This window comes from Mixophyes fleayi, chromosome 7 (assembly GCF_038048845.1).
Source record: "Mixophyes fleayi isolate aMixFle1 chromosome 7, aMixFle1.hap1, whole genome shotgun sequence".
Lineage (NCBI taxonomy): Eukaryota > Metazoa > Chordata > Amphibia > Anura > Limnodynastidae > Mixophyes > Mixophyes fleayi.
Genome location: NC_134408.1, coordinates 11578162 through 11604781, shown reverse-complemented (window position 1 = coordinate 11604781; position 26620 = coordinate 11578162). Strand labels below are relative to the sequence as shown.

The following is a 26620-nucleotide window of genomic DNA, read 5'->3' as shown; positions in this document are numbered from 1 at the left end:
TTTTATATTTTATCTGCATTGTGAGTTTGCATTTTATAAATTTATCTGTTTATTAAATTTTCTATAAAATACTACACCATATGGCTTTTTCATATATTCTCTCCTAATGACGAGCGGATGAGATTGGTGTTGCGGCTGTGTTCATTATTAGAGCATACTATATATATTTCGATACTACTGCGGCTGAGGGAGACATGATGGAGCATCATATGTCGGGATGACCTAGGAGCCACGATACAGATAAGCGGTTTTTATATTTCTATCTATTACGCACACCATCTTATTACTTACTGTATGATGTTTCAGTTGTTACACGCTGATTAAGTACCGATTTTCGGCCTATTTGTATATGAAGACCTTTGCGGTGTTCTATATAGACATTTATTGGATATATTGTCTGGACTGTTCTGTGCTTATTGTGCATTGTACACCTATTTGTTATTATTATTCTGTATACACCTGAAGGCGCCGTCCTTCTTTACCCATTGTACTATTTGTTTTCGGACTTACCATCCGGTTTTGAAGACTGGCTGCCAAACACATACCTGTGGAGGTGTATTTGTCTATATTAATTGTCTTTATACCTTATGGATAACATTAAAACATTGGGTTAAGCGCCATCTAGATATCTTGTCCTATTTCTATATATAAATATATTTTAATACACTGTCTAATATATATATATATATATATATATATATATATATATATATATATATATATATATAGATCCTCTATAGGTACATACAACAGACAGTGTAGGTGCCCTCACAAAAAATATATATGAGCCTATTTCTGTGGAGAGGCCTGGGGCTGAAGCCCATCAGGCCCATTGTTAATCCGGCCCTGTGCCAATGTCACATGTTGCCCTGCCAGCACGAAGACATCACTCATCTCCTGATATACTTTGTGCTGCTTCCAGCTATAAATCTGTCCCAACATATGCTGTTACTGCAATTGGAAAATGTGGCTGTTCTACATTATATAGTTACATCCATTTTCATAATATAACAATGCATGTGACCTATAGAGGCACAAAAACTTTACATTTTTTAACCCATACAGATACGATAAACTATGGGACCTATTTATGACAAACTTCTATGCCTAAAATTCAGTAAAAACTGCCTTTTTTGCAGGTTAATGGCAAAAATAAACGTCAGACCTATTTATTAATACTTTGATGCTGAAGATATCTGAGATCTCTCCGGTGTTCAAAAAACGTTCAATTGCTATAGTTTTCTTTAGGGTCAGCGAAACACCTTTATGTATCAAGCACCGAAAAGCTTAGCTTTTTGGCACTGCCCTCAGTAGCTGACACCATCTGAGGATGGTGTTAGAAGTTACACCATACACTTAATGCTTGTCTAAAAATGAGCTTTTCAATCTGCACATGCACAGAGTTTAAGATATGCATTCGCAGTACACAGAGGCAGGGTCACAGCCGATGGGGGAGTATGTATTCGTTGGGGCATTAGAAGCACTGTCCCGTCTAAACTACAAAGATTTGGTAAATTGCACAGAAAAATGATTTATTATCACTGCGATAACAAATGCTAATTATGTAGAGGATAATAAAATGCCCCATAACGCACCCTGCACTTGTACCGGTCCTGTACTTCTCTCTATCGGCTGTTCCAGGCTGGGATGTTCCACTCTGCAGATAAATTCTGATCCTTGGTCCCCCAGTGATGGGGTGATCACCAGACAGGCTGTATAGGTAAATGTTTTATCTCTCTGCTGCTGTGATCTGCGGATTGGAAGCTTCTTTGTCTCATTGTCAGACATGGGAATTAATTCCTTATTTCCTCTCTCTTTCTTATACCACGTCACAGTCAGATCATCAGGGTAATAACGTGACACTGTGCACTGCAGCTGTGTATGTTTGTCCAATAACAGAACCGGTGTCTGTATTTCCTCCATCTCTGGCCGGGAAACGAAATCTGCAAATATTATGAAGATAGAAAAGGTTCTCAGTGACCCTGTACATTTATATCATGTTACTCAGAGCATACAGTGAGTGGGACTGACAATTAACTTTATACTTTTACTTTTGTTTCAACTAATATTTTAGCTACTTCTTAAAACTGCATTCACAAACAATTGAACAATATATTACCTAGCAAAAGTCAGTTTGAGATTGTATTATTATTTTGTTAACAAATTTTTTATTTCCTACAAAATCATTTTTTTTTCTTTTTCCTGAGTTAAATGTGTTTGTTTAAGTAGAATTCTGCATCTGTGTAGTTTATTTAGAAGAGACAGAGGAAAAATCCATTGAAATAACTCACCCATTTAATCACTGATACAAGTAAAATAAATGTGTTTTTTTTTTTAAATGCAGTGATAATATCATGTAATTTACAAGCAGTGTACACAACTCATAATTATAAAATGAATAAGATTATTTTTGTAAAAATCCACTATGTATATCAGTGATGGAAACCTGATACACTTCAGGACCGCTTTGGAGGCACTCTAACTCAGTACATTTAATCAAAGAAAGAGAAACCTACATGTAATTACATATCAGGTGGCATTTTAAACAAGTGTTACAAGCTATAACAAACACATTTGACAATAAAGCAGGAAGAAGATGGGGGCCGCAGGTGAAGGCTCAGGGGGCCGCATGTGGCCCTAGGGCCAGATGCTGCAGCACTGTTATATATTTTGTTTACATTGTATAATAACACTCAGCAGCACAACCGTTTATGAGCTGTTTCCTTACTTACCTCAGGCAGATAACAACCATGGAGGGTTGTGTGAGGAAAGTCCCCAAGTTGCAGGAGTTGTCATAAAATCTAGAGTCATACAGTAACTACCTCAATATTCCCCAGTGACACTTACATTTTATATCGCTCTTCTCACTATCCCACTCTTTATGTAGCGGATGTTTCAGCTTCTGATGAGTTACCGCAGCTCGGACTATATACGGCTCATTTACATTGACCTTGTCTCTCAGGGTCTCACAGCTGCTGGTGGCACTAAAGGTCCCATCCTGGTTTTCTTCCATGATATCAGTAGATTCCAGGGTCTCGTGCTTTGCACTTGAAGGTGGTTGGATCACTGCCCAGCATACTGAGATATCTTTAGGGTAAAAATGATCCACGTTCATACTGAGACGGCCGTCTGTGGAGCAAATTATATTTCTCACCTTTGGAAGCCCTGTAATAACAAAGAAAACATTCTACATTTCCAATGTACAGACAAAGACACAGGTAGAGGAAATTCACAAACCTGATAATGGAATCACTGGTGATAACTAAACTTTAATAATTGTAATTCAGTGACATGAAAACACAGTGTAATATGCTAATGTTCTATATTTATATATTTGCAGGAACTTATGAATCATAATTATTTCTTTAAGTTTATATGTGTACAATCAATTACAATTGGATTTATTTCAAAATAGAAGATTGTCGATGTATTTTATTTATTGTTGTACAACAATTATATATCAAACATTCCTGATTAGAAAATCAGAACAAATTACACCACATCCCCAATGACACATTACACACACACAGTCAGCTCGTGTCATTGTGTAATTCGTCCAGTTCTAGTTAAATGTTGATCTGGATTATAGGTCATTTTCAGTTCACAAACCACAATATGGGCCAGTCTACAATGCCCAATGTATGTATATAAGCAGCGCAACTGACCTGCAGTGATAAATGTCATACAGATAATCTTAAATGGAAACACAGGTGTAATTAGAGAGGAGCACATTGGTTGGGGAATCGGGAATATGCCGCATATAGCCATTAGGTGGCGCACAGAGCCAAATCATTCTTCCAGGGCTTACTGATCTGATCTGTGCAGACATTTGTTATTAAAGAGACAACTAATTAAAGAGACATTTATTAGAACCTAAGTGCTCTAATGTACATGGAGACCCAGTGCTCGAATTTTGGGGCAGAGCGGTGCTATATGCAGTATTTAGTAATTATATATTACCCAGCTCTGCTTAAAAACGGAGGAGAGATGACAGAGGATTTAAGTACAGGGAGGACTTTAATGGCATCATGGTAATGATGAATATGATAAATAAGATGTGCGCCCTCCTGCTCTGACTACAGCCCCTGGACAGCTGTGCTGAACAGGCGTCCGAAGGCAAATACGTAGGGAAGAGTGGGAATGTGACACTGTTTACTCCATATTGGCCTTGATACATAGACCCCTTTTACCTCTGATATTGGGAAATAAAACAAAGCTTTCAGTTACTTACGGCTCTTCCTGTACCTATGGAGAAGTACCACAATGATTGCAGTTCCCAATTCACAAACCAGCACAATAGCCACAATCACAACATGAACTTTGTATCTCGCCTTCAGATCTGAAAGAAACAAACAACATGTCTGAACTGTAGATTGCTTATTGTACAGTGTGCAGGTGGTGTATATATGTAGTATGATGATAGTTACTGGTACAATGTCTCATTAACACAGACTGCAATGCTTACTCTGCCTTGTCCTGTGACATATGCTCATATAATGCACATCTGGGGCAAAATGTATCAAGCTGCAATTTGCCTTTTTCAGCAATTTTTTCGGGCGAGTTTTCAACCGCCGATATATGAAAGTGTGAGCTGGTGGGAAATCACCAGTAAGTAGATGTAACCAAAATTGACACGCTATAAATCGGAGATTCGAGATAGCTCAAAACACAGGCGATTTGAGATATCTGGACATTCGTATCATAAAAGGAGGCACAATACAATTATTAATTGTGAGGGTAATCATTATTTCTCGATTAGAAGGGCAAAAATAAATATTAATTAGTATATGGGGAAAATTATTTTAATAAATTAGTGGCTCAAATGTAATTTATGATGATATGTAAGGGACAAACATTTTTTTATAATTATATTATTGGGGCTTACTTTTTAATTACCAATGAGGCAATATTTGTTTATGATTTGGCAACACTTATTTTCTAATGTGGACACCATTTAAAGTGCATACAAGTGGCAGCATGCACACGGGCACAAGTACATCCTAGCACTTATAGTGCCGCAAGTATGTACTTTAAATGGTGTCCACATTAGGGAATAATACATTTTGTGCTATATATAAAAAAATTAATTGTCCTTGTAATTTAATTAAAAGATAGTATTTCCATCTTTATTTATAAGTTAATTTTGCACCCTTTATCAATAAATAATGGTTGCGCTATAATTCATAAGTTAATGGTGTTATGTCTGAATGGCCAGATAGCTCCAACAGCATTGTGGGCTAATCAGAAGCAGGTCTGAAAAGGAACAATTTTCTGGTCATCTTCTGTCGATTTTGTGATAGTTTGAATAAACTGCTTCCGAAATAGGTGTTTTGAAATCATCACACATCTCCAGAGATTGAATTTTGGACCCTCCAAACCGTAGGATAATACATATTGTGGCATGGCGCACAAAGTCTCCGCCATTTTGCAGCAATTTTAAATCTCTGTATAAATCGCACTTTGATACATTTTGCCCCCTGATGTTAATAAATTTATAACCTCCTGTAAATTGCGATTCTGTGACCTGTATAACGTTCCTCAGCCTACAGCCTTGTGCTCTTATAGCGTCACATAACTACTTGATGATTTCTAATGTTTGTATAATTTACAGAACAGACTGCAACATCCCATATATAATCTGAACACTTAGGGCTAGATTTACTAAGCTGCGGGTTTGAAAAAGTGGGGATGTTGCCTATAGCAACCAATCAGATTCTAGCTGTCATTTTGCAGAAGGTACTAAATAAATGAAAGCTAGAATCTGATTGGTTGCTATAGGCAACATCCCCACTTTTTCAAACCCGCAGCTAAGTAAATCTAGCCCTTAGACTGTGAATAACACGATGTATACACACTGACATTTACTGCACGTGGATTACTTTAGTCAGTGGGGTATGGAGATGTTTTCCTCTGAGTCCTTACTGGCAAATATCTGCAATTTAATGTAAATACCCCATAATCTACTCTGCATTTTATCAAGTGAATAAAAATAACATAAAGTAGGAAAATATTGTAGAATGTTAAAGAGGGAGAGTGAGGGAATTATATCATTACATAAACTAAATATAAAGGGTTAATTTGAGATGGACAGTTCTCTAGAGGTCGCTATTGGTCCATTAAAACAGGAATGTGATTCATATAAAGACACAATTAAGTGTTGCTGACAGTTTAGGGGTCATCTTGTTATTTCCATGATCTATGTCAGCAGCGCACATGATGATTTATATAGTATAGTACCTCAAAAATCTGCAGGTTGTTCATGAGTGTTTTATGTGTAGATTTGAAACTTGTTCCTTTGGGTTTTGTGGTTCTGTAAATTGCATCTATTTCCTACATTCTGTTTTAATAAATTAATTAGAATATATGTATATAGAACATTGTTTATTCATTTTTTAGGAGCTACATTAATAAGGATTGTATTGTATACACAGATATAAGTTTGCTCACCTTTCTCTACCACCAGCAGTCTCTCAACATGAGGATGGATCAAGGTGTCATGTTCCACCACACAGGAGATCTCCGTGCCCCAGTTCTGTTCTGTCGGCAGGAATTGGTAGACCGACTCCATGGAAGAACTGGTAAAATGCCGGCTCTTGGTATTTTCCACCATTGTCCCATTCATGAGCCAATTCACAGCAATGGATTCTGGGTAAAACCCAGATACATGACATACCAATGTCTCCTCCACATTCAGCATAAATTTCGGGGAAGTGATGGAAATGGATGGGGCAACTGCAATATACGTTACACATAGGTCATTGTAATACATTGTAATGTATATCTGCACATAAGTGTGGTTGATGAAACTAATGCACATCTAAACATAATTATATGTGCCTACATCTCCCAGCAAGCTCTGCTGCTGGGAGGAGGAGAAGGAGGACATTGAGAGGACTGAGGAGGAAGGCAGTGTTAAAAAGGAGAGCCTGCCAGCACAATCTACTGAAAGAGAGGACATAAATAGGGGCAGGAGAGAAGGAGACAGAGAGACATAGAGAGAGAGGAGCACAAATCCAGAATATCCAGCCTGCCCAGAGTCCAGCCAGAGAGAAGCACTGGGTGAAGAACGAGCAGAGGCAGAGCTTGCTGAGGGGTGTTGAGAGCTTCTTGAACGAGGGACATGTTTTAAAAGGGATCTGTGCCAGTGAATCCCCAGGGGGGCAGGGGGAGTAAGGGCATAGTGAAGATCTATTGCTATGGGCATTAAAAGCTAGTCCCTGGCCAGAGAGAGGACCTCCTGACCTGGGTCAATTGCAAGTGAGCAAAGAGGACAGCAAGCAAGAGGATGTCTGGTCCCTGCTGATTACTGCTGAGTCCTGCTCAGTGCTTTGCCTCAATGGTGACAGATAAGTGTGCTCACAGTTGATACACATATACATCTATATCCCATTGAGACTGAGACATAAGCGTTGCGTGGTTACTGTTTTATATATCCTCATCATACAAGGACACAACCAACTTCAGCCTGGTAGAGGCCGGTAACCAGCGTTCTTTATAGTTGTTATTTTTTGCATTAGATAGTCAGGGTGACAGGATTCTGGTGTGAGTGTGAGTGATGTGCAAACGGTAATCACTTAGTCTATATCATTGGATGTATAGAGTAACCACCATACATGTCCCTGTCTTTAGTGACTGAGCTGTAATGACCTTCAGCCCACATGATATTCACGTGATGTTCTACAGTTATCCCTAAGGAGTATATTGACCATGTTCTATCTGCTTCATCATCATCATCATTTATTTATATAGCGCCAACATATTCCTTCAAACTCATTCAAGCCTATTGCAGACAAGTTTATTCTACTTTGTTCGCTTTTTGATCTTTTATCTAGCCCTGTCCTACCACACTGAGCTGCCAGTACTGACAGGCATCCAGGTTTAGTTTGGGAGGTAAATTGTGATTTTCAGATGGTAGGACTGTAGGGACATATAATGTGAATATTGAGAGATATCTCACAGCTAGCAACGTGAATGATAATTTGCTGGGTTAAAAGTATACCCTGGTAGGGCAAGCTGTTTATCAAGAGACAAACATTATATATATATATATATATGCACACATACAATTTTGGAAAATTCTGTTCTTTGTACTGTTACAGATTAAATGCAATATAATTAACTTACATCAAAGGAGAATCAGCTTTCTCTCCCTATTTTTATTTATTTATGTGTAAAAGCGTACTGTCACTCACCGGACCGTGAGTGCCTCTTCCCGGACATTTAGGAACCGTGGCCGTCCACCATCCTGAGGGTCTGCGCATGCGCAGCCCTTTTCTATACTTCAGTGTATACCCCTTTAACTTAATTGGCAGATCAGGCAACCTCCCTATATTAAGCACCTGTGGTCACCACCACATTGCCTGATCTTGGAGTCTCATTCCTCATGAGTCTCTGAAGGTGTTCCTGTATTTCTTGTGTATTCAGTGTTGCTGATTCCTGTGGTTTCCAAACCACTTCTACTACTGTGGTTCCATACCACTTCTACCATCAACTTTATCATCATGACTGTTTGCTGATTCCTATCCGCTGCCTCCGTGCACTACAGTCTTCTACACCACTTCAACGTTATTTTATATCAATGTGACTGTTTGCTCATTGCTATCCGCTGCCTCCATGCACTCCAGCTTTTACCTCACTCACCTGCTTCTCATCAAGTCTGTTTGCTGATTTCTATCCGCTGCCTCTGTGCACTACAGTCTCCTGCTTGCAACTCGCCTGTGTTCAACATCGTGACTGCCAGCTGACTACTATCCGCTGCTTCTGTGCACTACAGTCTCCTGCTTGCAACTCGCCTGTGTTCAACATCGTGACTGCCAGCTGATTACTATCCGCTGCCTCCGTGCACTACACTCTCATCTCATCTTTGCTGTGACTTCCTCGAGACTGCCGCTTTTCATTACCATCTGCTACACTTCGTGATCTACAGCTCCTGCCCTGCGCTGCACTCCTGTTTCCCATCGCTGTTGGTTCCTGTGGTTGCTACTGGTTACCTCCGTGTGCCGCTGAGTCCTGCCGCTGTGGTCAGCGCTATCGTCCATCTCCTGCTGATCCACTCTCCACGCCTTCACGTGTTCCACTGGCCTCTACCCTCCTGTCAGCATTGGATTTGTATCTCTTCTACTACCCTCTGCTGGATCATCTCCATTCTCCTGGGTTTCCTATGAGTCCAGTTCCACGTGTTGCTGACTCCTGTGGATTCGTGTCCCTGTCGGTCTACTCACCTGTGCGCTGCACCTGCTAGACCGCTGCTTCTCCTATCCAGGGACTTCCTATCCAGTCGGCCTCCAGCCGCTCAGGTACCGCTGCAATCCCATCTGACTGCTACTGCTGAACCACGGTATGCATACTTCTCATTGACTGTGCTGTGTATTGCATATCTTGCTGGACTGTGTTTGGTTCTCTCTGGAGTCTGCTATCCGCTGAGTCTATTGCCATCATTGACTGTGTTATCATTGTGCTGGACTACTTCAAGAGACTTTCTAGATTGCAGACCTGATCAGTCATTTACATATATATATACCTATATTGTGCATATTACTGTGGATCGTGTATAAGGTGCCTGTGTATATCCTGTGTTGCAGTCTTCCCCCGTGCACCTCCTCACATATATATGCAGTGGTACAACTTGCTGATGTCAGACCACTGATCCCTGTTTCCGGTATCACCTGTTCCATTATCCTCTCACATAGCAGTGGTACAACTTGCTACCGCAGACCACTGACTACCTGGATACCTCCACTTGGATTCCATTCCTTCACTCAGACAGCGGTACAACTTGCTACCCGCAGACCGCTGACTCTCATCACCTCCTTGTTTCTGTTGGACATTCCTCCTCACTATAGCAGTGGTACAACTTGCTATCGCAGACCACTGACTACTTTCACGTGTCCTTGTCCATACAGTTCCTTGTGTATCATTACCTCATTATTACCAGTGTTGCTAGTCATAGACTTTCCTGAGCATCTCATCGGCCATCATTTCATGTTCCGTGATCACCCAGCTACCAGAGTACCCTATTACCATCTACATTGCTCTGGTAAGCCTACCATCTGGTGATCCCTGGGTAAAGACTCCTAGTGCCCGTGACAGTAAGATCAGGCCATGACAGACCCAGATGTGGAACCTACCGCCAAAGAGATGCTGCAACATCTGGTTAGCCGTGTGGAGCAACAGGATGCCCGCCAACAGCTGTTACTTCAGTGTTATCAGTCATTAACCTCCCAAGGAACATCGGGACAGACTGTGACAGCTACTACTGAAGCTCCTGTGCTTTCCTCCGTTTCCCCATTGCCATCCCAGGTGTCTATAGCTTCCACGCTTCACCTGCCTACTCCGTCAAAGTACGATGGAGACCCCAAAACTTGTAGGGGTTTCCTTAACCAATGTTCAGTCCATTTTGAGCTCCAACATCAAAATTTTTCTACCCATCGTTCCAGAGTGGCCTATCTTATCTCTTTGTTTTCAGGACAAGCCCTGGCTTGGGCCTCCCCTCTGTGGGAGAGGAATGATCCAATATTACAAGATAGTGCCAAATTCATTTCTACATTCCGAAGTGTGTTCGATGAACCAGGTCGTGTGACCTCCGCTGCTTCCAGCATCCTCCGTCTGCGACAAGGATCTCATACTGTAGGCCAGTACGTCATTCAATTTAGGATCTTAGCCTCTGAACTTCAGTGGAACACTGAAGCCCTAGTTGCCGCCTTCTGGCAGGGGATTTCCGATAAAATTAAAGATGCACTGACTACCCAAGAGCTTCCTTCGTCACTTGAAGATTTGATCTCTCTATGCCATCGTGTTGATATGAGATTTCGTGAAAGAGAGGCTGAGAAAACGACTTCTGCTAAAGCACCTTTTCGCTCTAACCCTCAATTTCGTCCAGTGTCACCCGCTGTGATTCCCATGGAGATTGGACGTTCCAAGTTATCTTCTGAGGAGAGGAAACGAAGAGTCAAGAATAGACTCTGTATCTATTGTGCTGATTCCACTCATGTCCTCAGCTCCTGCCCTAAGAGATCGGGAAATGCCAGGCCCTAACTAGTTCTGGAGAGGTGAAGTTAGGGTCCCTGGAGTCCTCTCCATCGTCTATGAAATCTAAAGTCTGCGCTTTTGATGTGACTATTTCCTTTGCTACCAAGACCTTTGAGTCACAGGCATTGATTGATTCCGGAGCAGCAGGAAATTTTATTTCCAAATCGTTAGTTAATCAATGGTCTCTACCAATGATTACCTTAAAAACTCCCATTACTGTGACGGCTATCGATGGATCACGTCTCATCAACGGTCTCATCACCCAGAGTACGTCTCCAGTAACCCTTCAGATTGGTGCTCTGCATCATGAAGAGATATCGTTTTTAATTCTTCCTGTTACGACAAGTCCGATTGTCCTAGGCCTTCCATGGCTTCAGTGTCACTCTCCCCAGATTGACTGGCGCACCCCTCAAGTCACGTCTTGGGGGCCTGAATGTCACCATCATTGCCTTTCCCAAGTCATTCCTCTCAAGGTACAGCAAGCTTCCATTTCAGCTATTTCACCGGGACTCCCTCCTCAATATGCTTCATTTACCGATGTTTTTGATAAAGCTCAGTCTGAACGTCTTCCTCCTCATCGTTCTTGGGATTGTCCGATTGATCTTCTTCCTGGCAAGACTCCTCCCAGAGGCCGGGTCTATCCACTCTCGTTACCTGAAACTCAAGCTACATCTGAATATATACGGGAGAACCTCCAGCGTGGGTTCATTCGACCTTCCACCTCGCCCGCTGGAGCTGGGTTCTTCTTTGTCAAAAAGAAGGATGGATCATTACGCCCTTGTATAGATTTTCGTGGACTCAATGCCATTACTATCAAGAACCGGTATCCCATTCCGTTGATCACTGAGCTATTTGACCGCATTAAGGGAGCCCGTATTTTTACTAAGTTGGTGCTTACAATTTAATCAGAATCCGTTCCGGTGACGAATGGAAGACGGCGTTTAACACCAGAGACGGGCATTACGAATATCTGGTAATGCCTTTCGGGCTATGTAATGCCCCCGCTGTTTTTCAGGGCTTCATCAATGAGATTTTTCGGGACTTATTATATGTATGTGTCGTCGTCTACCTGGACGACATATTGATTTTTTCACAGGACCTGCCTTCTCACCACCAACATGTGGCAGAAGTCCTCTCCAGGCTACGGAAAAATTCATTGTTCTGTAAATTAGAAAAATGTTCATTCGAATTACCCCAGATTCCATTCTTGGGGTATATTGTTTCCGGAGTTGGTCTGAAGATGGATCCTGACAAAGTAAATGCTGTACTACATTGGCCCCAGCCAACTACTCTTCGTGCCATCCAGCGTTTTTTAGGTTTTGCCAATTACTATAGACGCTTCATTCAAGACTTTTCTTCCATTGCATCTCCTATTGTGGCCCTGACTCGTAAAGGGGCTAATCCTAAGCAATGGTCTACTGAGGCTATTCAAGCCTTTCAAACATTAAAAGAGTCCTTCTCTTCGGCTCCAATCCTTCGTCAGCCTGATGTGACACTCCCTTTTTTCCTAGAAGTAGATGCCTCTAATGTGGGCTTAGGAGCTATTCTCTCCCAACGCTCGGAACAGCAAAAATTCCACCCTTGTGCCTTCTATTCTCGGGGTCTCCTACCCGCAGAGAAGAATTATACCATCGGAGACAAGGAATTACTGGCTATCAAAGCCGCATTAGAGGAATGGAGATACTTGTTGGAGGGAGCTCGCCATCCGGTGACGATCTTCACGGATCATAAGAACTTGTCATATCTCCAGTCTGCCCAATGCTTGAACCCTCGTCAAGCAAGATGGTCTCTTTTCTTTTCCCGTTTTGAATTAATAATTACCTTCAAACCAGCTGCCAAGAACAAAAAAGCTGATGCCTTATCTAGAGCCTTTGCTACGTCCTCTGATATAGAAGAGGTTTCCAACCATACCATTCTAGACCCCAAATGTATCTCACTGGCTGCTTCATCCACCAAAACGCTACCATTTGGGAAGACCCTCGTGCCTCCTACTCTAAGGAGGAAAATCCTTTCGTGGTTCCATGCCTCTCGTTTTTCTGGACACGCCGGTGAACACAAGACTTTTGAGATCCTCTCTCGAAGTTACTGGTGGCCTTCAATGAGGAGAGACGTCAAAGAGTTCATTGCTTCCTGTGAATTATGTTCGCAATTCAAATCCTCCCGCAGAACCCCAGCAGGGTTGCTGCGACCACTACCCATTCCGTCCAAACCATGGACCCATATTAGTATGGATTTCGTTACTGACTTACCACCTAGTAAGAACCATAACACTATTTGGGTCGTAGTGGACAGATTTTCGAAGATGGCTCATTTCATCCCTCTGTCTGGTTTGCCTTCCTCGTCTATCCTGGCTGAACATTTCATTAAAGAGATCTTCCGTATCCATGGATGTCCATCTGAGATTGTGTCTGATAGAGGAGTACAATTCGTGTCCAGATTCTGGCGAGCCCTTTGTAAAACCTTGGGCATACGATTAGCACTCTCATCTTCTTACCATCCACAATCCAATGGACAAACCGAACGTGTCAATCAAGATCTTGAGACTTTTATAAGGATATTTTCATCAGCCAATCAAGACAACTGGGTAGAGTTACTCCCTTGGGCTGAGTTCGCCCATAACAACATGTACCATGAGTCATCATCCAAAACTCCATTCTTTGTGGTCTACGGTCACCATCCGTCTTTTCCGGAATTTCCTGCCCTCCCGCCCACCCAAGTTCCTGCGGTGGAGACTGTTTGTCAGACCTTTAAAAATATCTGGTCTCAGGTTAGAACCTGTTTGAAGAAGACATCTGTCAAATATAAATCTTTCGCTGATAAGAAGAGGCGGGCTATTCCACCACTAAAAATTGGAGATCGTGTCTGGTTATCCACAAAAAATATTCGTTTGAAGGTTCCATCCATGAAATTCGCCCCTCGTTTTATTGGTCCATATAGGATCATTCAAGTTATCAATCCAGTATGTGTGAAACTCCTTCTTCCTAAGAGTCTTCGGATTTCTAATGCCTTCCATGTATCTTTGCTCAAACCTCTTATTATCAACCGTTTTTCAACTCCTCCCTCAGCTCCGCAGCCAGTTCAAGTCCATCAGGAGGAGGATTTTGAGATTACCGAGGTACTAGATGCAAAAATTTTGCGAGGAGTCCTCCACTTCCTCGTTCATTGGAAGGGCTTTGGTCCTGAGGAGCGCTCTTGGATCAAAGCTGAAGATCTTAATGCTCCTGCCCTTTTGAAGAAGTTTTACTCCAAAAATCCGGACAAGCCCGGTTCCAGGCGTTCTGTGCCCACCTTTAAAAGGGGGGGTACTGTCACTCACCGGACCGTGAGTGCCTCTTCCCGGACATTTAGGAACCGTGGCCGTCCACCATCCTGAGGGTCTGCGCATGCGCAGCCCTTTTCTATACTTCAGTGTATACCCCTTTAACTTAATTGGCAGATCAGGCAACCTCCCTATATTAAGCACCTGTGGTCACCACCACATTGCCTGATCTTGGAGTCTCATTCCTCATGAGTCTCTGAAGGTGTTCCTGTATTTCTTGTGTATTCAGTGTTGCTGATTCCTGTGGTTTCCAAACCACTTCTACTACTGTGGTTCCATACCACTTCTACCATCAACTTTATCATCATGACTGTTTGCTGATTCCTATCCGCTGCCTCCGTGCACTACAGTCTTCTACACCACTTCAACGTTATTTTATATCAATGTGACTGTTTGCTCATTGCTATCCGCTGCCTCCATGCACTCCAGCTTTTACCTCACTCACCTGCTTCTCATCAAGTCTGTTTGCTGATTTCTATCCGCTGCCTCTGTGCACTACAGTCTCCTGCTTGCAACTCGCCTGTGTTCAACATCGTGACTGCCAGCTGACTACTATCCGCTGCTTCTGTGCACTACAGTCTCCTGCTTGCAACTCGCCTGTGTTCAACATCGTGACTGCCAGCTGATTACTATCCGCTGCCTCCGTGCACTACACTCTCATCTCATCTTTGCTGTGACTTCCTCGAGACTGCCGCTTTTCATTACCATCTGCTACACTTCGTGATCTACAGCTCCTGCCCTGCGCTGCACTCCTGTTTCCCATCGCTGTTGGTTCCTGTGGTTGCTACTGGTTACCTCCGTGTGCCGCTGAGTCCTGCCGCTGTGGTCAGCGCTATCGTCCATCTCCTGCTGATCCACTCTCCACGCCTTCACGTGTTCCACTGGCCTCTACCCTCCTGTCAGCATTGGATTTGTATCTCTTCTACTACCCTCTGCTGGATCATCTCCATTCTCCTGGGTTTCCTATGAGTCCAGTTCCACGTGTTGCTGACTCCTGTGGATTCGTGTCCCTGTCGGTCTACTCACCTGTGCGCTGCACCTGCTAGACCGCTGCTTCTCCTATCCAGGGACTTCCTATCCAGTCGGCCTCCAGCCGCTCAGGTACCGCTGCAATCCCATCTGACTGCTACTGCTGAACCACGGTATGCATACTTCTCATTGACTGTGCTGTGTATTGCATATCTTGCTGGACTGTGTTTGGTTCTCTCTGGAGTCTGCTATCCGCTGAGTCTATTGCCATCATTGACTGTGTTATCATTGTGCTGGACTACTTCAAGAGACTTTCTAGATTGCAGACCTGATCAGTCATTTACATATATATATACCTATATTGTGCATATTACTGTGGATCGTGTATAAGGTGCCTGTGTATATCCTGTGTTGCAGTCTTCCCCCGTGCACCTCCTCACATATATATGCAGTGGTACAACTTGCTGATGTCAGACCACTGATCCCTGTTTCCGGTATCACCTGTTCCATTATCCTCTCACATAGCAGTGGTACAACTTGCTACCGCAGACCACTGACTACCTGGATACCTCCACTTGGATTCCATTCCTTCACTCAGACAGCGGTACAACTTGCTACCCGCAGACCGCTGACTCTCATCACCTCCTTGTTTCTGTTGGACATTCCTCCTCACTATAGCAGTGGTACAACTTGCTATCGCAGACCACTGACTACTTTCACGTGTCCTTGTCCATACAGTTCCTTGTGTATCATTACCTCATTATTACCAGTGTTGCTAGTCATAGACTTTCCTGAGCATCTCATCGGCCATCATTTCATGTTCCGTGATCACCCAGCTACCAGAGTACCCTATTACCATCTACATTGCTCTGGTAAGCCTACCATCTGGTGATCCCTGGGTAAAGACTCCTAGTGCCCGTGACACGTACTACCACATACATGCAATATTTTATTGATATTCTCCTCCCCTATAATAATAAAGTTTGTTCATCACTCTTAAATGGTGGCAGAGAGGGTTTGAATGGGAGAACCAATTACAAACTGCAATATCTTGATTGCGGCTGCATCCCTCTCCACTTCTCAGTTTTGGGGGTTGTTAGTAAAATTTATTCCATAGGTGGTAGTGTAGATCTGTGTAATTTGCATCTCATACAGCTGCTGCTATTAGATCCAAATTCTATGGATCTAATTGTGTTAGCAGTTCTCTTACACAGTCCTTTCTTGCACTTCCCTGAGACTGCCCCCTGCTGGACATAAAATTACATCACAGTATTTCCTCTCTAAATACCAAAGTTCCCAGTGCTTCATTTTGAGCACTTTGTGCTGCAGCCTGAAGTCGAAAAATGCTAAAGAATTACTTGTTCAGGGGGTTAAAGCTGCTGGTAATAGAATGCTATCCAGCCAATCACCACACAGCTCTCCATCACAAACTAAAATGTTAATATAGAAAAAACTACTTTTGCTGAAATATATATAACTTTTTGAAAAGCGAAGCATTACTATATGATACCACACAACATCTCCTCTTTGTGAATCAAGATATGAAACAGGGAACATGTCCACATACCCAGATTCATGTCCAATGCTTTTGAAGCACTAGGATGTCCCTTAAAACTACTCTGACTGGCTACTTGAGGACAAGCCCCTTCTCGTTAATTGTATCACAGCTCTCTTAGGAGAAAATCCTTTCACAGGTGCTTTTTAGATTTTTTTCTCAGTTGGGTTCATCGTGGATTACTTCACAATAAAAGAAAAGACAGAAATAAAGGTGTAAAATAAAATTGAAAACAATAGGTTTGGGGAGTATATATTTATACAAATTCTGTTTTTTCAGTGGTGCCAGTGTCTTTATTTATTATTTGTCATTATCATGAAGTTGAGTGTGTTGATGAGGGGAGGTGCTTAAAGTGCATTTTGATGTGGCTGTATAATTACAGGGTATTTTAAGGCACAAATTTTAGGCTGCAATTGTTTGGGACCAGATTTTTCTGCGGCCTCAGTAAAAATATTTGTGCTCTTATTGGGTTAAACACGATGAATGAGGGACCTGTTTAAAAGTTGTGTTTATATGCTGTCCACCTTGGAAATGTATATCCCCATAATTCACCTATTTATAGAGCAGCATTTTCATCATCATCACCATTTATTTATAAAGCGCCACTAATTCCGCAGCGCTGTACAGAGAACTCACTCACATCAGTCCCTGCCCCATTGGAGCTTACAGTCTAAATTCCCTAACACACACACACACACACGCACACACAAACTAGGGTCAATTTTGATAGCAGACAATTAACCTACTAGTATGTGTTTGGAGTGTGGGAGGAAACCGGAGCACCCGTAGGAAACCCATGCAAACAAGGGGAGAACATACAAACTCCCCACAGATAAGGTAATGGTCAGGAATTGAACTTAAGACCCCAGTGTTGTGAGGCAGAAGTGCTAACCACTGAGCCACTGAGCTGCCCTGCATTTTTCTGTATTTGTCAACCATTGACTGTATCAAAGGCAATTCTTCAAATATAGTTCCCTTCAAACTACAATGTGCGGATAATGCTGCTTTATCAACCACCTTTTTTGTCTGCTCAGACTTTCTCAAGCCATTACTTTCAATGGGAAGCTACTCGCATTGAAGTCAATGGAGAGATTATTTTCTATGTGGAAAGTACCATAATTGAAGTCATTGTAATGTTTACTTCGTATGGAATAAAAAATGTCATTTAAGTCAATAGGGATATAACTATCAAATGGGAAAATGAAAATCATTTCCTATCACAATGGGTTTTATGGTTAAAAAAATGTGTTTAACACTTTTGTGTATTCATTTTTCTTTTTGTCCAATTATTTTCCTATTTTTGTAGAAAATATTCACTAGTACCATTACCTTTTTACTTTTTGACTCTCTTTTGCTTGGTTTGCACCATTGAAAAACATGTTCACATTATTGGCAAAGTCAAAAAGGCTGTTATTGCAAATCTTAGAGAAGGATTTTAATGATTTTCAGTTCGGGGGGAAAAGCATTACAATGCCTTTTAAAATAGTACAGTAAGGTAGGCAGTTTTGAGGGCAGTACATAGCAAATCTCAAACCAGACTACTTTGATACTTTTTATACAAACCCCTAAGAAAGCTTTGTTTACCTCCATACACCAGCTGGAAGTCTTCCTGGAGAGGTCCATTTAGAGACTGATGTTGGACTCTACATGAGAAGATCCGCTCTCTGTCTTCCTCAGTGGGTGTTATTATCACTGAACTGTTCACACTGTACATCCCATTTGGGCTTCTCTGCATCTTGTCCACTGTGACCCTGTTCAATATCTCTTCATCCCTGAACCATTCAATGACTATGTGCTCTGGGTAGAACCCAGTGATGGAGCTACGCAGAACACTCTCCTTATTAATAAGAACTGTTTTATCTGTGATTGTGATTTGTGGGGGAGCTGAAACAGATGAAAATAATAAATTTGTTTGTTAGGTAATATAAATAAAATAAGCTATTGCAAAACTTATTACAAATATTTTCTCTATGTATAGTTGTTAAGAGCTAAAGAAAAAAATATGAGCAGCTCAGTACAGTTTGAAATACAATTCTTCAGATCACCCCTCCATATACATCTTGCACTGTTCTCCAAGTACCAGTCTCCAAATCATGTATAAATTGGCCAGAGAACAGAGGGTATTTCAGAGTGCACTTTGCTGTCTCAGCTTATGCGCAGCAAGGTGTATGGACAGGCACCGATAGTGCCAATATGTTAATATTAGCATTTGAATGAATGGTGGGGGTAGCAGGAGGTAGGTAAAATAATTTTACTGCATAGGCCATACATGGGTAATTCATTTTTTTTATATACACTGTACATTATTTCTAATGTCCACAAAGTTTCTTCAGTACAATCAATTTATCAATAAAGGGAAGACAAAACCACATTAGGGTCAAGAATGTGGACAAAGAGAAAAGAAGGTTGGTCTATTTCATTGAGTCCAAGTCATAGGAAACCCAAAAGCAGGACAAAAATAAATAAAGTGACATGGAAGTGAATTAGTCTCATCAGTTCAGATTGTTTGTAGGACACATGGTTGCCTGTTTTATTCAAATGCAGGTGAGGAGCTTTTCAGGACAATTGTTATATGCTTCATCTAACAAATGTACAAAACGTCACCGAATCTAGTCGGCAGGTCAGGGCTAGTTGGCAGATGGTGACTTTGCCGAAGTGGTGGATTAGTTATTAAGATATTTTGGCACCCTGGGAATGGGAGGGGTAAGTAATATCTGTGATTGAGCAGAATTGGTTTCTAACTTCAGTCCAAAGATTTGCCAACTTAGAGTAGCCCCTCCACATGTGCACATTTGAGAGGACTGGCATCAACCCAGGCTCGAGGAGGGTAGAGCAAAGGTGCATGTTTTTTGAGGGGACTTTTTACCACCTGTTGAATAGTTTAAAAATATTTTACTTAATTCACATGCAATGATAGAAAGCTATTAGATTAGCCTTGGTGCACAACGATCTAGTTTAATAGTCCTTGGTTATTCAATCCCCTTTACCCACTTGGATTCCCTGGGGAGTTGCTTCAGTGGGGGTCGATGGATCATAATCTTATACATGGATAAAACCAGTCCCATGCTTGTAGAATCAAATAAACAGAAGGAGGGACCTGTGCCCGATACCCATGTCAAGAAGGCTTTTGATATTCATGGCAGGGTGAAATGAGGGCTGTTCCACAGAGAGGATATCGAGTCTGGTGATGAAAGACGGTTTTGTCCTTTATGGAGCAAGAGGAAGATGTGGTATTTAGGGGTTTCATGGACATAAAGATCAGTTGAAATTGTGATCATTTGAAAAGCAAAGGATTCTTTGGCCACCCACAACTTGATCCTAGGGGGCGAATGCATTTGAAAGCCTTTGTGAAAGGTGAGCCACAATGTTATATCTTTTTAATGTCAGCTACCCGGAGTTCTCCATCAGATATCTGGAAATTTATTGTCCTCATCCTCACCTGCTAATGCCTCCCTTTACATATAAATCTAAAAATCAACTTATGCAAACCAGCAAACAATATTTCGGGGGCACTCACTGGGAGATTTTGGAACAAATAAAGGAACAAATTTTTTTAGCATTTATTTTAATTGGTGTCACTCTACGCAGGAGATAAAAAGAGGGTGGTATTTGTTCAAATTTAAAATAGCAATAGACATTATGTTGCAATGTGTACATAACAGTGAAAAAGATATGTTAACAGTCATTTTAAGTAAGATTAGCATAGTAATAATAATTATATAATTTAAAAGCTGTTTCTTTAATTTAGTGGATATGGAGTTACGTGTTATTCCCTCTCTCACCTCCTCACTGCAACCCTTTTCCAAATGAGGCTAGATCTCTTTCTCACTTTTTCATTGAGTCCCTGGGATGCCTATGGTGTATATATTAAAATATTATGTAAAGAGGAAATTATTCCTTTACATATGGGGAATCTCAAACAAATCTGTTTAAAGGATGATCGTTCATGAAGGACAGCTGAGAAGGTACTCAAAAGCGGAGGTTAAAGAAAAAGGTACATCTATTTCATGGTGCCGAGTTCCACCCAATGTTTCTGTGCCATGAGATCTGCCAAAAATCTAATTCCAGCTATAATCCATGAGGAAAGAAAGGTGGGGGGGACTCCATGAGGAAAGTCTTTCTTATCCAGGTATCCCAGACAGGAGCAATTGGGTGTTGGCAGGACGATGAGAGGCAAGATTTTCAAAAAGCATTTAAGAGATGGGAGTTCAGGTAAGATGGACTATGTATTTGGTGTTCAATTTAATATCTGTGAATTATCTACCTCAGGTTGTGGAAGCCAACCTTATTTGCACAATATTGACTATTTATGGTTAATACTGTGTCAATTACGCAATACAATATTCCTATATTTTGTGTGTCCAATTCTATTCTCTTCAGAATGGGGTCAAAGGTTGGGATGGGGTACACATGGACATGCCTTTTGCAAGGCTACTGCGAAAGTCTGTCACTATTTAGTCAAGCCCTACTTAAGTGCAAAACTTTATCCCTAATATAGACTCTAAACTGATTGAATATGTAGATGATTTGCTCTTATGTTCTCCAAATGCTGAAACATCTGTACATAACATGAAAGACCTGATTATTTTTCTAGCTGTAAATGGTAATAAGGTATCCAAAGACAAATCACAGCTGTGCAAAACAGATGTTGAGTACAGTATATTGGTCATTGCATATCACAAGGGCCCAGGCACTTGTCAGACAATAGAGTATCCACTATACTACAACATCCTTTACCACAGACAAAGAAACAACTGCGTACTTTCTTAGGCATGGCATGTTATTGTAGACAATGGGTATCTCAATACTGTCAGCACTACTTTTTCCATGACTACATACATTTATGCAGATTCCTTGAAATGGAATGAACTAACAACAAAATCTTTTCAAATGGATCAAAGAATGTCTTCCACAGACCCCTGCATTGGGCCTACCTGACTAAACAAAGTCATTTTCATTATACTGTAACATGAACAACAGGCAGATGCATAAGGAGTTATTACACAGAGACATGGTGACAAACAGCATTCAGTTGCATATTACAGCTTCCCTCTGGGCCCAGTAGCTGCAGGTCTACCCAATTGTCTTAGGGCTGTAGCAGCAGCACCAGCATTACTAGTGGAAAAGTCATCAGACATTGTTCTAGGCCAGTGATGGCTAACCTGTGGCACTCCAGGTGTTGTGATACTACAAGTCCCAGCATGCTCTGCCAGCTATCAGCTAGTTATCTACTGGCAAAGCATGCCCAGATCTTAAGACCTGGGCTTTAGTGCCCAATTGGCAGGATCCAGCAACAGATGTTCTTCTGGAGTGTCCACAGACAGGTGGATTCCTTGAGATAGGAATCTAGTTGTGTTAATTTTTTATTTTTTTTTAAAGGTAATTTTATTAGTTTTTTCAAAACAAACAGTGAATTTGACACATACCAAGAGATAAACATGGTGTATACATATATAAAAACTCCAAAATGCTTACTCTCAATAAAAAGAAAGGCTTGGAGTCATTATCTATAAACAGGTATGATATACATAAGAAGGAAAAATGTTGTTTGTTTAAGTTTTTAAAAGGGGGGGGAGACAAACAAAAGGGAGAGGAATGCTTTAAGGGAGGGAAGGGGTGAGGGGGAATGTTCTACTCATTGCTCATTGCTTTATGCATCAGATTACATGGATTACATGGTAAAAGAGCGTGAACCCTAGTAATTTTATGAAGGGCAAATTAAATTAGTCCTTTCCACTTCTCATATGCGTAAAGAACCTTCTTAGACCCAGTGGGGATATAAATTTAAAACGACAGAGACTTGTCAAACGGTTGTCAGGGGAGGCTCAGCGTCATAGTAACTCGTCCAGGAAGACCATGTTTTTTGGAAGTTCACAGGTTTGTCTTTGAGAAAAGCTGTGATGCTTTCCATCCTATAGAAGTTGTGTTAATTTCATAGCCTTATAGTGCACCGTATGTTATATCTGCTGAAGTAAATTTGGAGGTTAGGTCATTTTGAGGAGAATGTCATCCACATATAGCACAACTTTAGATTTGTTGGGGCCAATAGGAACACCTGCATTATTCTGATTGGCTCCAATTTTATCTTGCAGAGGCTCTATGACAAGGGTAAAGGTTAAGTGAGAGTGAGAAACCATGGCACATACTGTTGAAATGTCAATAAACCACCGACAGAGAAAATTGCAGAAGGAGTATCCTACAGGGACAGAAAAACCCTTAGAAAGTTGCCATTAAATTCCATATAGGCTAGGATCTGCTCCACAAAGTATCAGTTCACCCTGCCAAACGCCTTCTCAGCATAGAGGGCCATAATAACAAAGTGTGTACCTTATGAATTATGTTTAATATTTGTCTAGTGTTCTCTGAGGTCCATCTGCCAGGGATAAAGCCTGTCTGGTCTGGGTTGATCATGCATGTAATTATTTTGCAAATATCTGAACTTTAATATATGCTACCAGTTTAGGCTATGAGCACTAGTGTTGGCAGCACTGTTCTTTTTGGGGGAGGAAATGCACATTATTTGTTTATTAATGTCATTCTTATTTTAATTCACTCACAAAGTCCATGCTGATGCAGCAGCAGTATGTATCTTGCACCTGATGTCATGCACCAGTGTACAGTGGGGGGGTTGGGGGCTCTCCAATCAGCTTGTATCCAGGGCCGGATTTACCATTAGGCAACCAAGGCAATTGCCCAGGGCCCAGCATTCCTCAGGGGGCCCTCCGAGGGCTGGCAGTGAGACCACCCTTTAAAAATGGGCAGCTACTTATGGGCCAGTGCTATGTGCTTGCTCCCCCAGGTCAAAATCTGTCAGCCAGCCCCTGAATAGGTGTATATGTTATGCTAAAAAACTATAGTACTATGAATTTTTTCAGGAGGGGGCCCCAAACCAGTATCTTGCCTAGGGCCCCATGAGGTCTAATCCGGCTCTGCTTGTATCTTATTGGTTGGTTGATTTACTCATAGAGATAAGTACAATATACTATCATCATTCTATTTAAAGTGTCACTCTCAATTTTTACATTACTGGAAACCTGTTAATTTGTTTACTTCTTTTACCTGTTGTTACATACATCTACATAAATGTAAAAATACAGTGTAACCTTATTGAAGACTGCACCGTGGAAGTAAAGGCTACTCTGCTTGCGGATGTAGGAGGTCTTCAGATGCCCTTATTAGTGGGATATGAAGAGGGACAATTGGAAACGGTGGACCAGGGATGGTGGTGGAAGGAGGGGAGAAAAAGATTACTAGGCTGTGACTAGATAACTACAGAGAAGGAAAGCTAAGGACATGCAAAGAAGATCACAACACTGCTGGGTGATGAAGGTAGTGCTGAAGCTAAGCTGACTCAAGGGATGCCTTGCTACTGTCACACTGCAGAATCCGAGATGCTTCCTCTGGGCCCTGTGGCTGTGCTTGATCTACTTCTAAGCGGATGCTGCACTTGTGGATTATTAGAACTTGCAGTCTGCTGACCTCTGACAACATGGGAGATTTGAATGAGTCATTCTGGCTTTGCTTTTCACTTCATCCTTTGGTTATGATTCTGCTCCATGTTCTCTGACAGTTTCATGATTTTTGACCCCAACTCAACCTGACCCATCTTTTTGTCTCTGACTTGGGACTTCTCAGACCTCAGCATGCCTGACTTATTTGCTCCATTCTGTCTTGGCACCGTTTATTGTCATTACCAGCTCATCATGCCAAAGGGAAGCATAGAGGGTCTAGACCTTCAGTCTCTCAGCAGCAAGCCCAAACCTACTTGCGTGGGTCCCTAGTAAAAGCCAGATAGTCTGTTAGAGTCTGCGCCTCTGTCTTGTTAGTCTTAACTTTGGTTGTCTCATAGAATCATAATAGCTATGCATAGATACCTGATTGAAGGAGCTTTTCGGAGTCGCTCTATGGTCTTCAAGGAGCTAATTCATTGCGTCTACACTTAGGTGGAGTCCATTTCCATATAGGAGGGAAATCATCACCATTTATTTATATAGCGCCACTGATTCCGTGGCACTGTACAGAGAACTCATTTACATCAGTCCCTGCCCCATTAGAGCTTACAGTCTAAATTCCCTAACACACACACACACACAGACTAGGGTAAATTTTGATAGCAGCCAATTAACCTACTAGTTTGTTTTTGGAGTGGGGGAGGAAACCCACGCAAACACGTGGAGAACATACAAACTCCACACAGATAAGGCCATGCACGGGAATTAAACTTATGACCCCAGTGCTGTGAGGCAAAAGTGCTAACCACTAAGCCACCATGCTGTCCCAATGCTAGTGTTTGTATATAGTTGTCTGCTGTATTAAGTAGCTGTTTGCTGTTTCAAGTTCAGAGCACCCAGTTCCAGTGCCTTGAAGACCACATCGGTCACTCATTGTAATTTCTATGCCAGATGTCATGTGCCCCTTTTGAGAGACCAACCTATGAAGCAGGACTTCCTTGATCCTCTGCCACAACAATTTGATGGTGCAGGGTGATCAAGTAAAGTCGCCTGGGATAATGAGCCTTCGTTTGTAGTAAGTTCCCAGGCCAGAAACAGTCCCCAACTGAAGATTGCAGGATATTGTTGATCTGGTGAACAGAGGGGGAACTCAGAAGATTCACCAATTCCCAATGAGTATTTAAGTGCTGGTCTAGATTATAAAATTAGCTGTCAGTACTCACCTGAGTTCTCCTGGCTCGTTTGGCAGGTAATTATTAACTTTATGTGGAGAACAAAGAGCAAAGAATGATATACTGCCACATCCACCTTTTTATAGACTGTGTCCTTCATTTGATTTAAATTTATTGACTTGTAAATGCTTTCTGGCCATTCTTAATAAACATCATTTTTCAGCCTGTCCATTAGTAGCTTTGTATTTATATCATAAGTCAGATTTGTTTTCATTATTTCTCTTGTTGGGTTGTAATATGCACTGTCTAACATAGCAAATCTAATATCCCTTGGCTTAGGTGGCTTTATTTTAAATTATTCACACACGTTATACTTAAAAAATGAGTAATGTACAACATTAAAAGATCACGTATATAAGACAATCTATCTTTTTTTGTGTGTACTTCCCAACTTTATTCAGCAGCAGGTTGTCACTTAAAGGAGAAGCGCCCATTTGTATCTTTCTTTTCTCGAATTAGTATCCTAAAGATGTGAAATGTGGTTTCAGCTGTCTACATTGGAGAAAAATTATTTGACCCCACTGTTTATTTAACATGGCAGCAGTGATGAGTCAGGGTAAGACAGATCAGTGCATTTTACCTTCATGGTTCATATCTGAGCATTTTGATCCTGAGGTTTAGTTGCCCTTTAATCTATTTACTGTAAGACAAGGATATATTTGATAGTAGTCACACATTATTTTACACTAATATACACTCATTTACTATATGCGCTGTATAGATATTTTAAATCCCTTACCTTGAATATCTAGTCTGATCTCCTTCTCCTTCCTCTCTGGGCTGTAAAGTACAGAACAGGTGTACATCCCTCCATCAGACAGAGATATGTTAGATATTGTCAGATCAGCGATCCCATCTATAGCTCTGTCTATATAAGACACCCGAGGATCTGTTTCTTTCACCTTTTTGCTTTGAATGCTTAAGATTTCCTTTCCTTGAAAGCGCCAGACTATTTTAAGATATTTATGTTCGACGGGAGGTTTATTCACTGTGAATGAGCAGGGAATCTGCACATCTGCCCCCATCATGGCTGGGTGGGTTGGTGGAACAATCAGCTCCAGAGCTG

General features: G+C 41.5%; 2 protein-coding genes across 2 annotated transcripts in view; both read right to left on the bottom strand.

The window, feature by feature from the left end:
• Window positions 1-26620, bottom strand: part of LOC142098455 (uncharacterized) — a 584882-nt gene that overhangs the window by 446782 nt on the left and 111480 nt on the right. The window contains exon 6 of the mRNA XM_075181300.1: window positions 1596-1943. Coding sequence (XP_075037401.1) covers window positions 1596-1943 — 348 coding nt within the window. The remainder of the gene's footprint in view (window positions 1-1595; window positions 1944-26620) is intronic.
• LOC142098004 (tyrosine-protein phosphatase non-receptor type substrate 1-like) lies at window positions 2819-26620 on the bottom strand. Its single transcript, XM_075180397.1, has 5 exons — window positions 26294-26620; window positions 18456-18755; window positions 6448-6732; window positions 4232-4339; window positions 2819-3165 (listed from the first exon to the last, which is right to left on the bottom strand). Exons 1-5 carry the CDS (start codon window positions 26580-26582, stop codon window positions 2819-2821), a joined length of 1329 nt encoding a protein of 442 aa, XP_075036498.1. The 5' UTR covers window positions 26583-26620.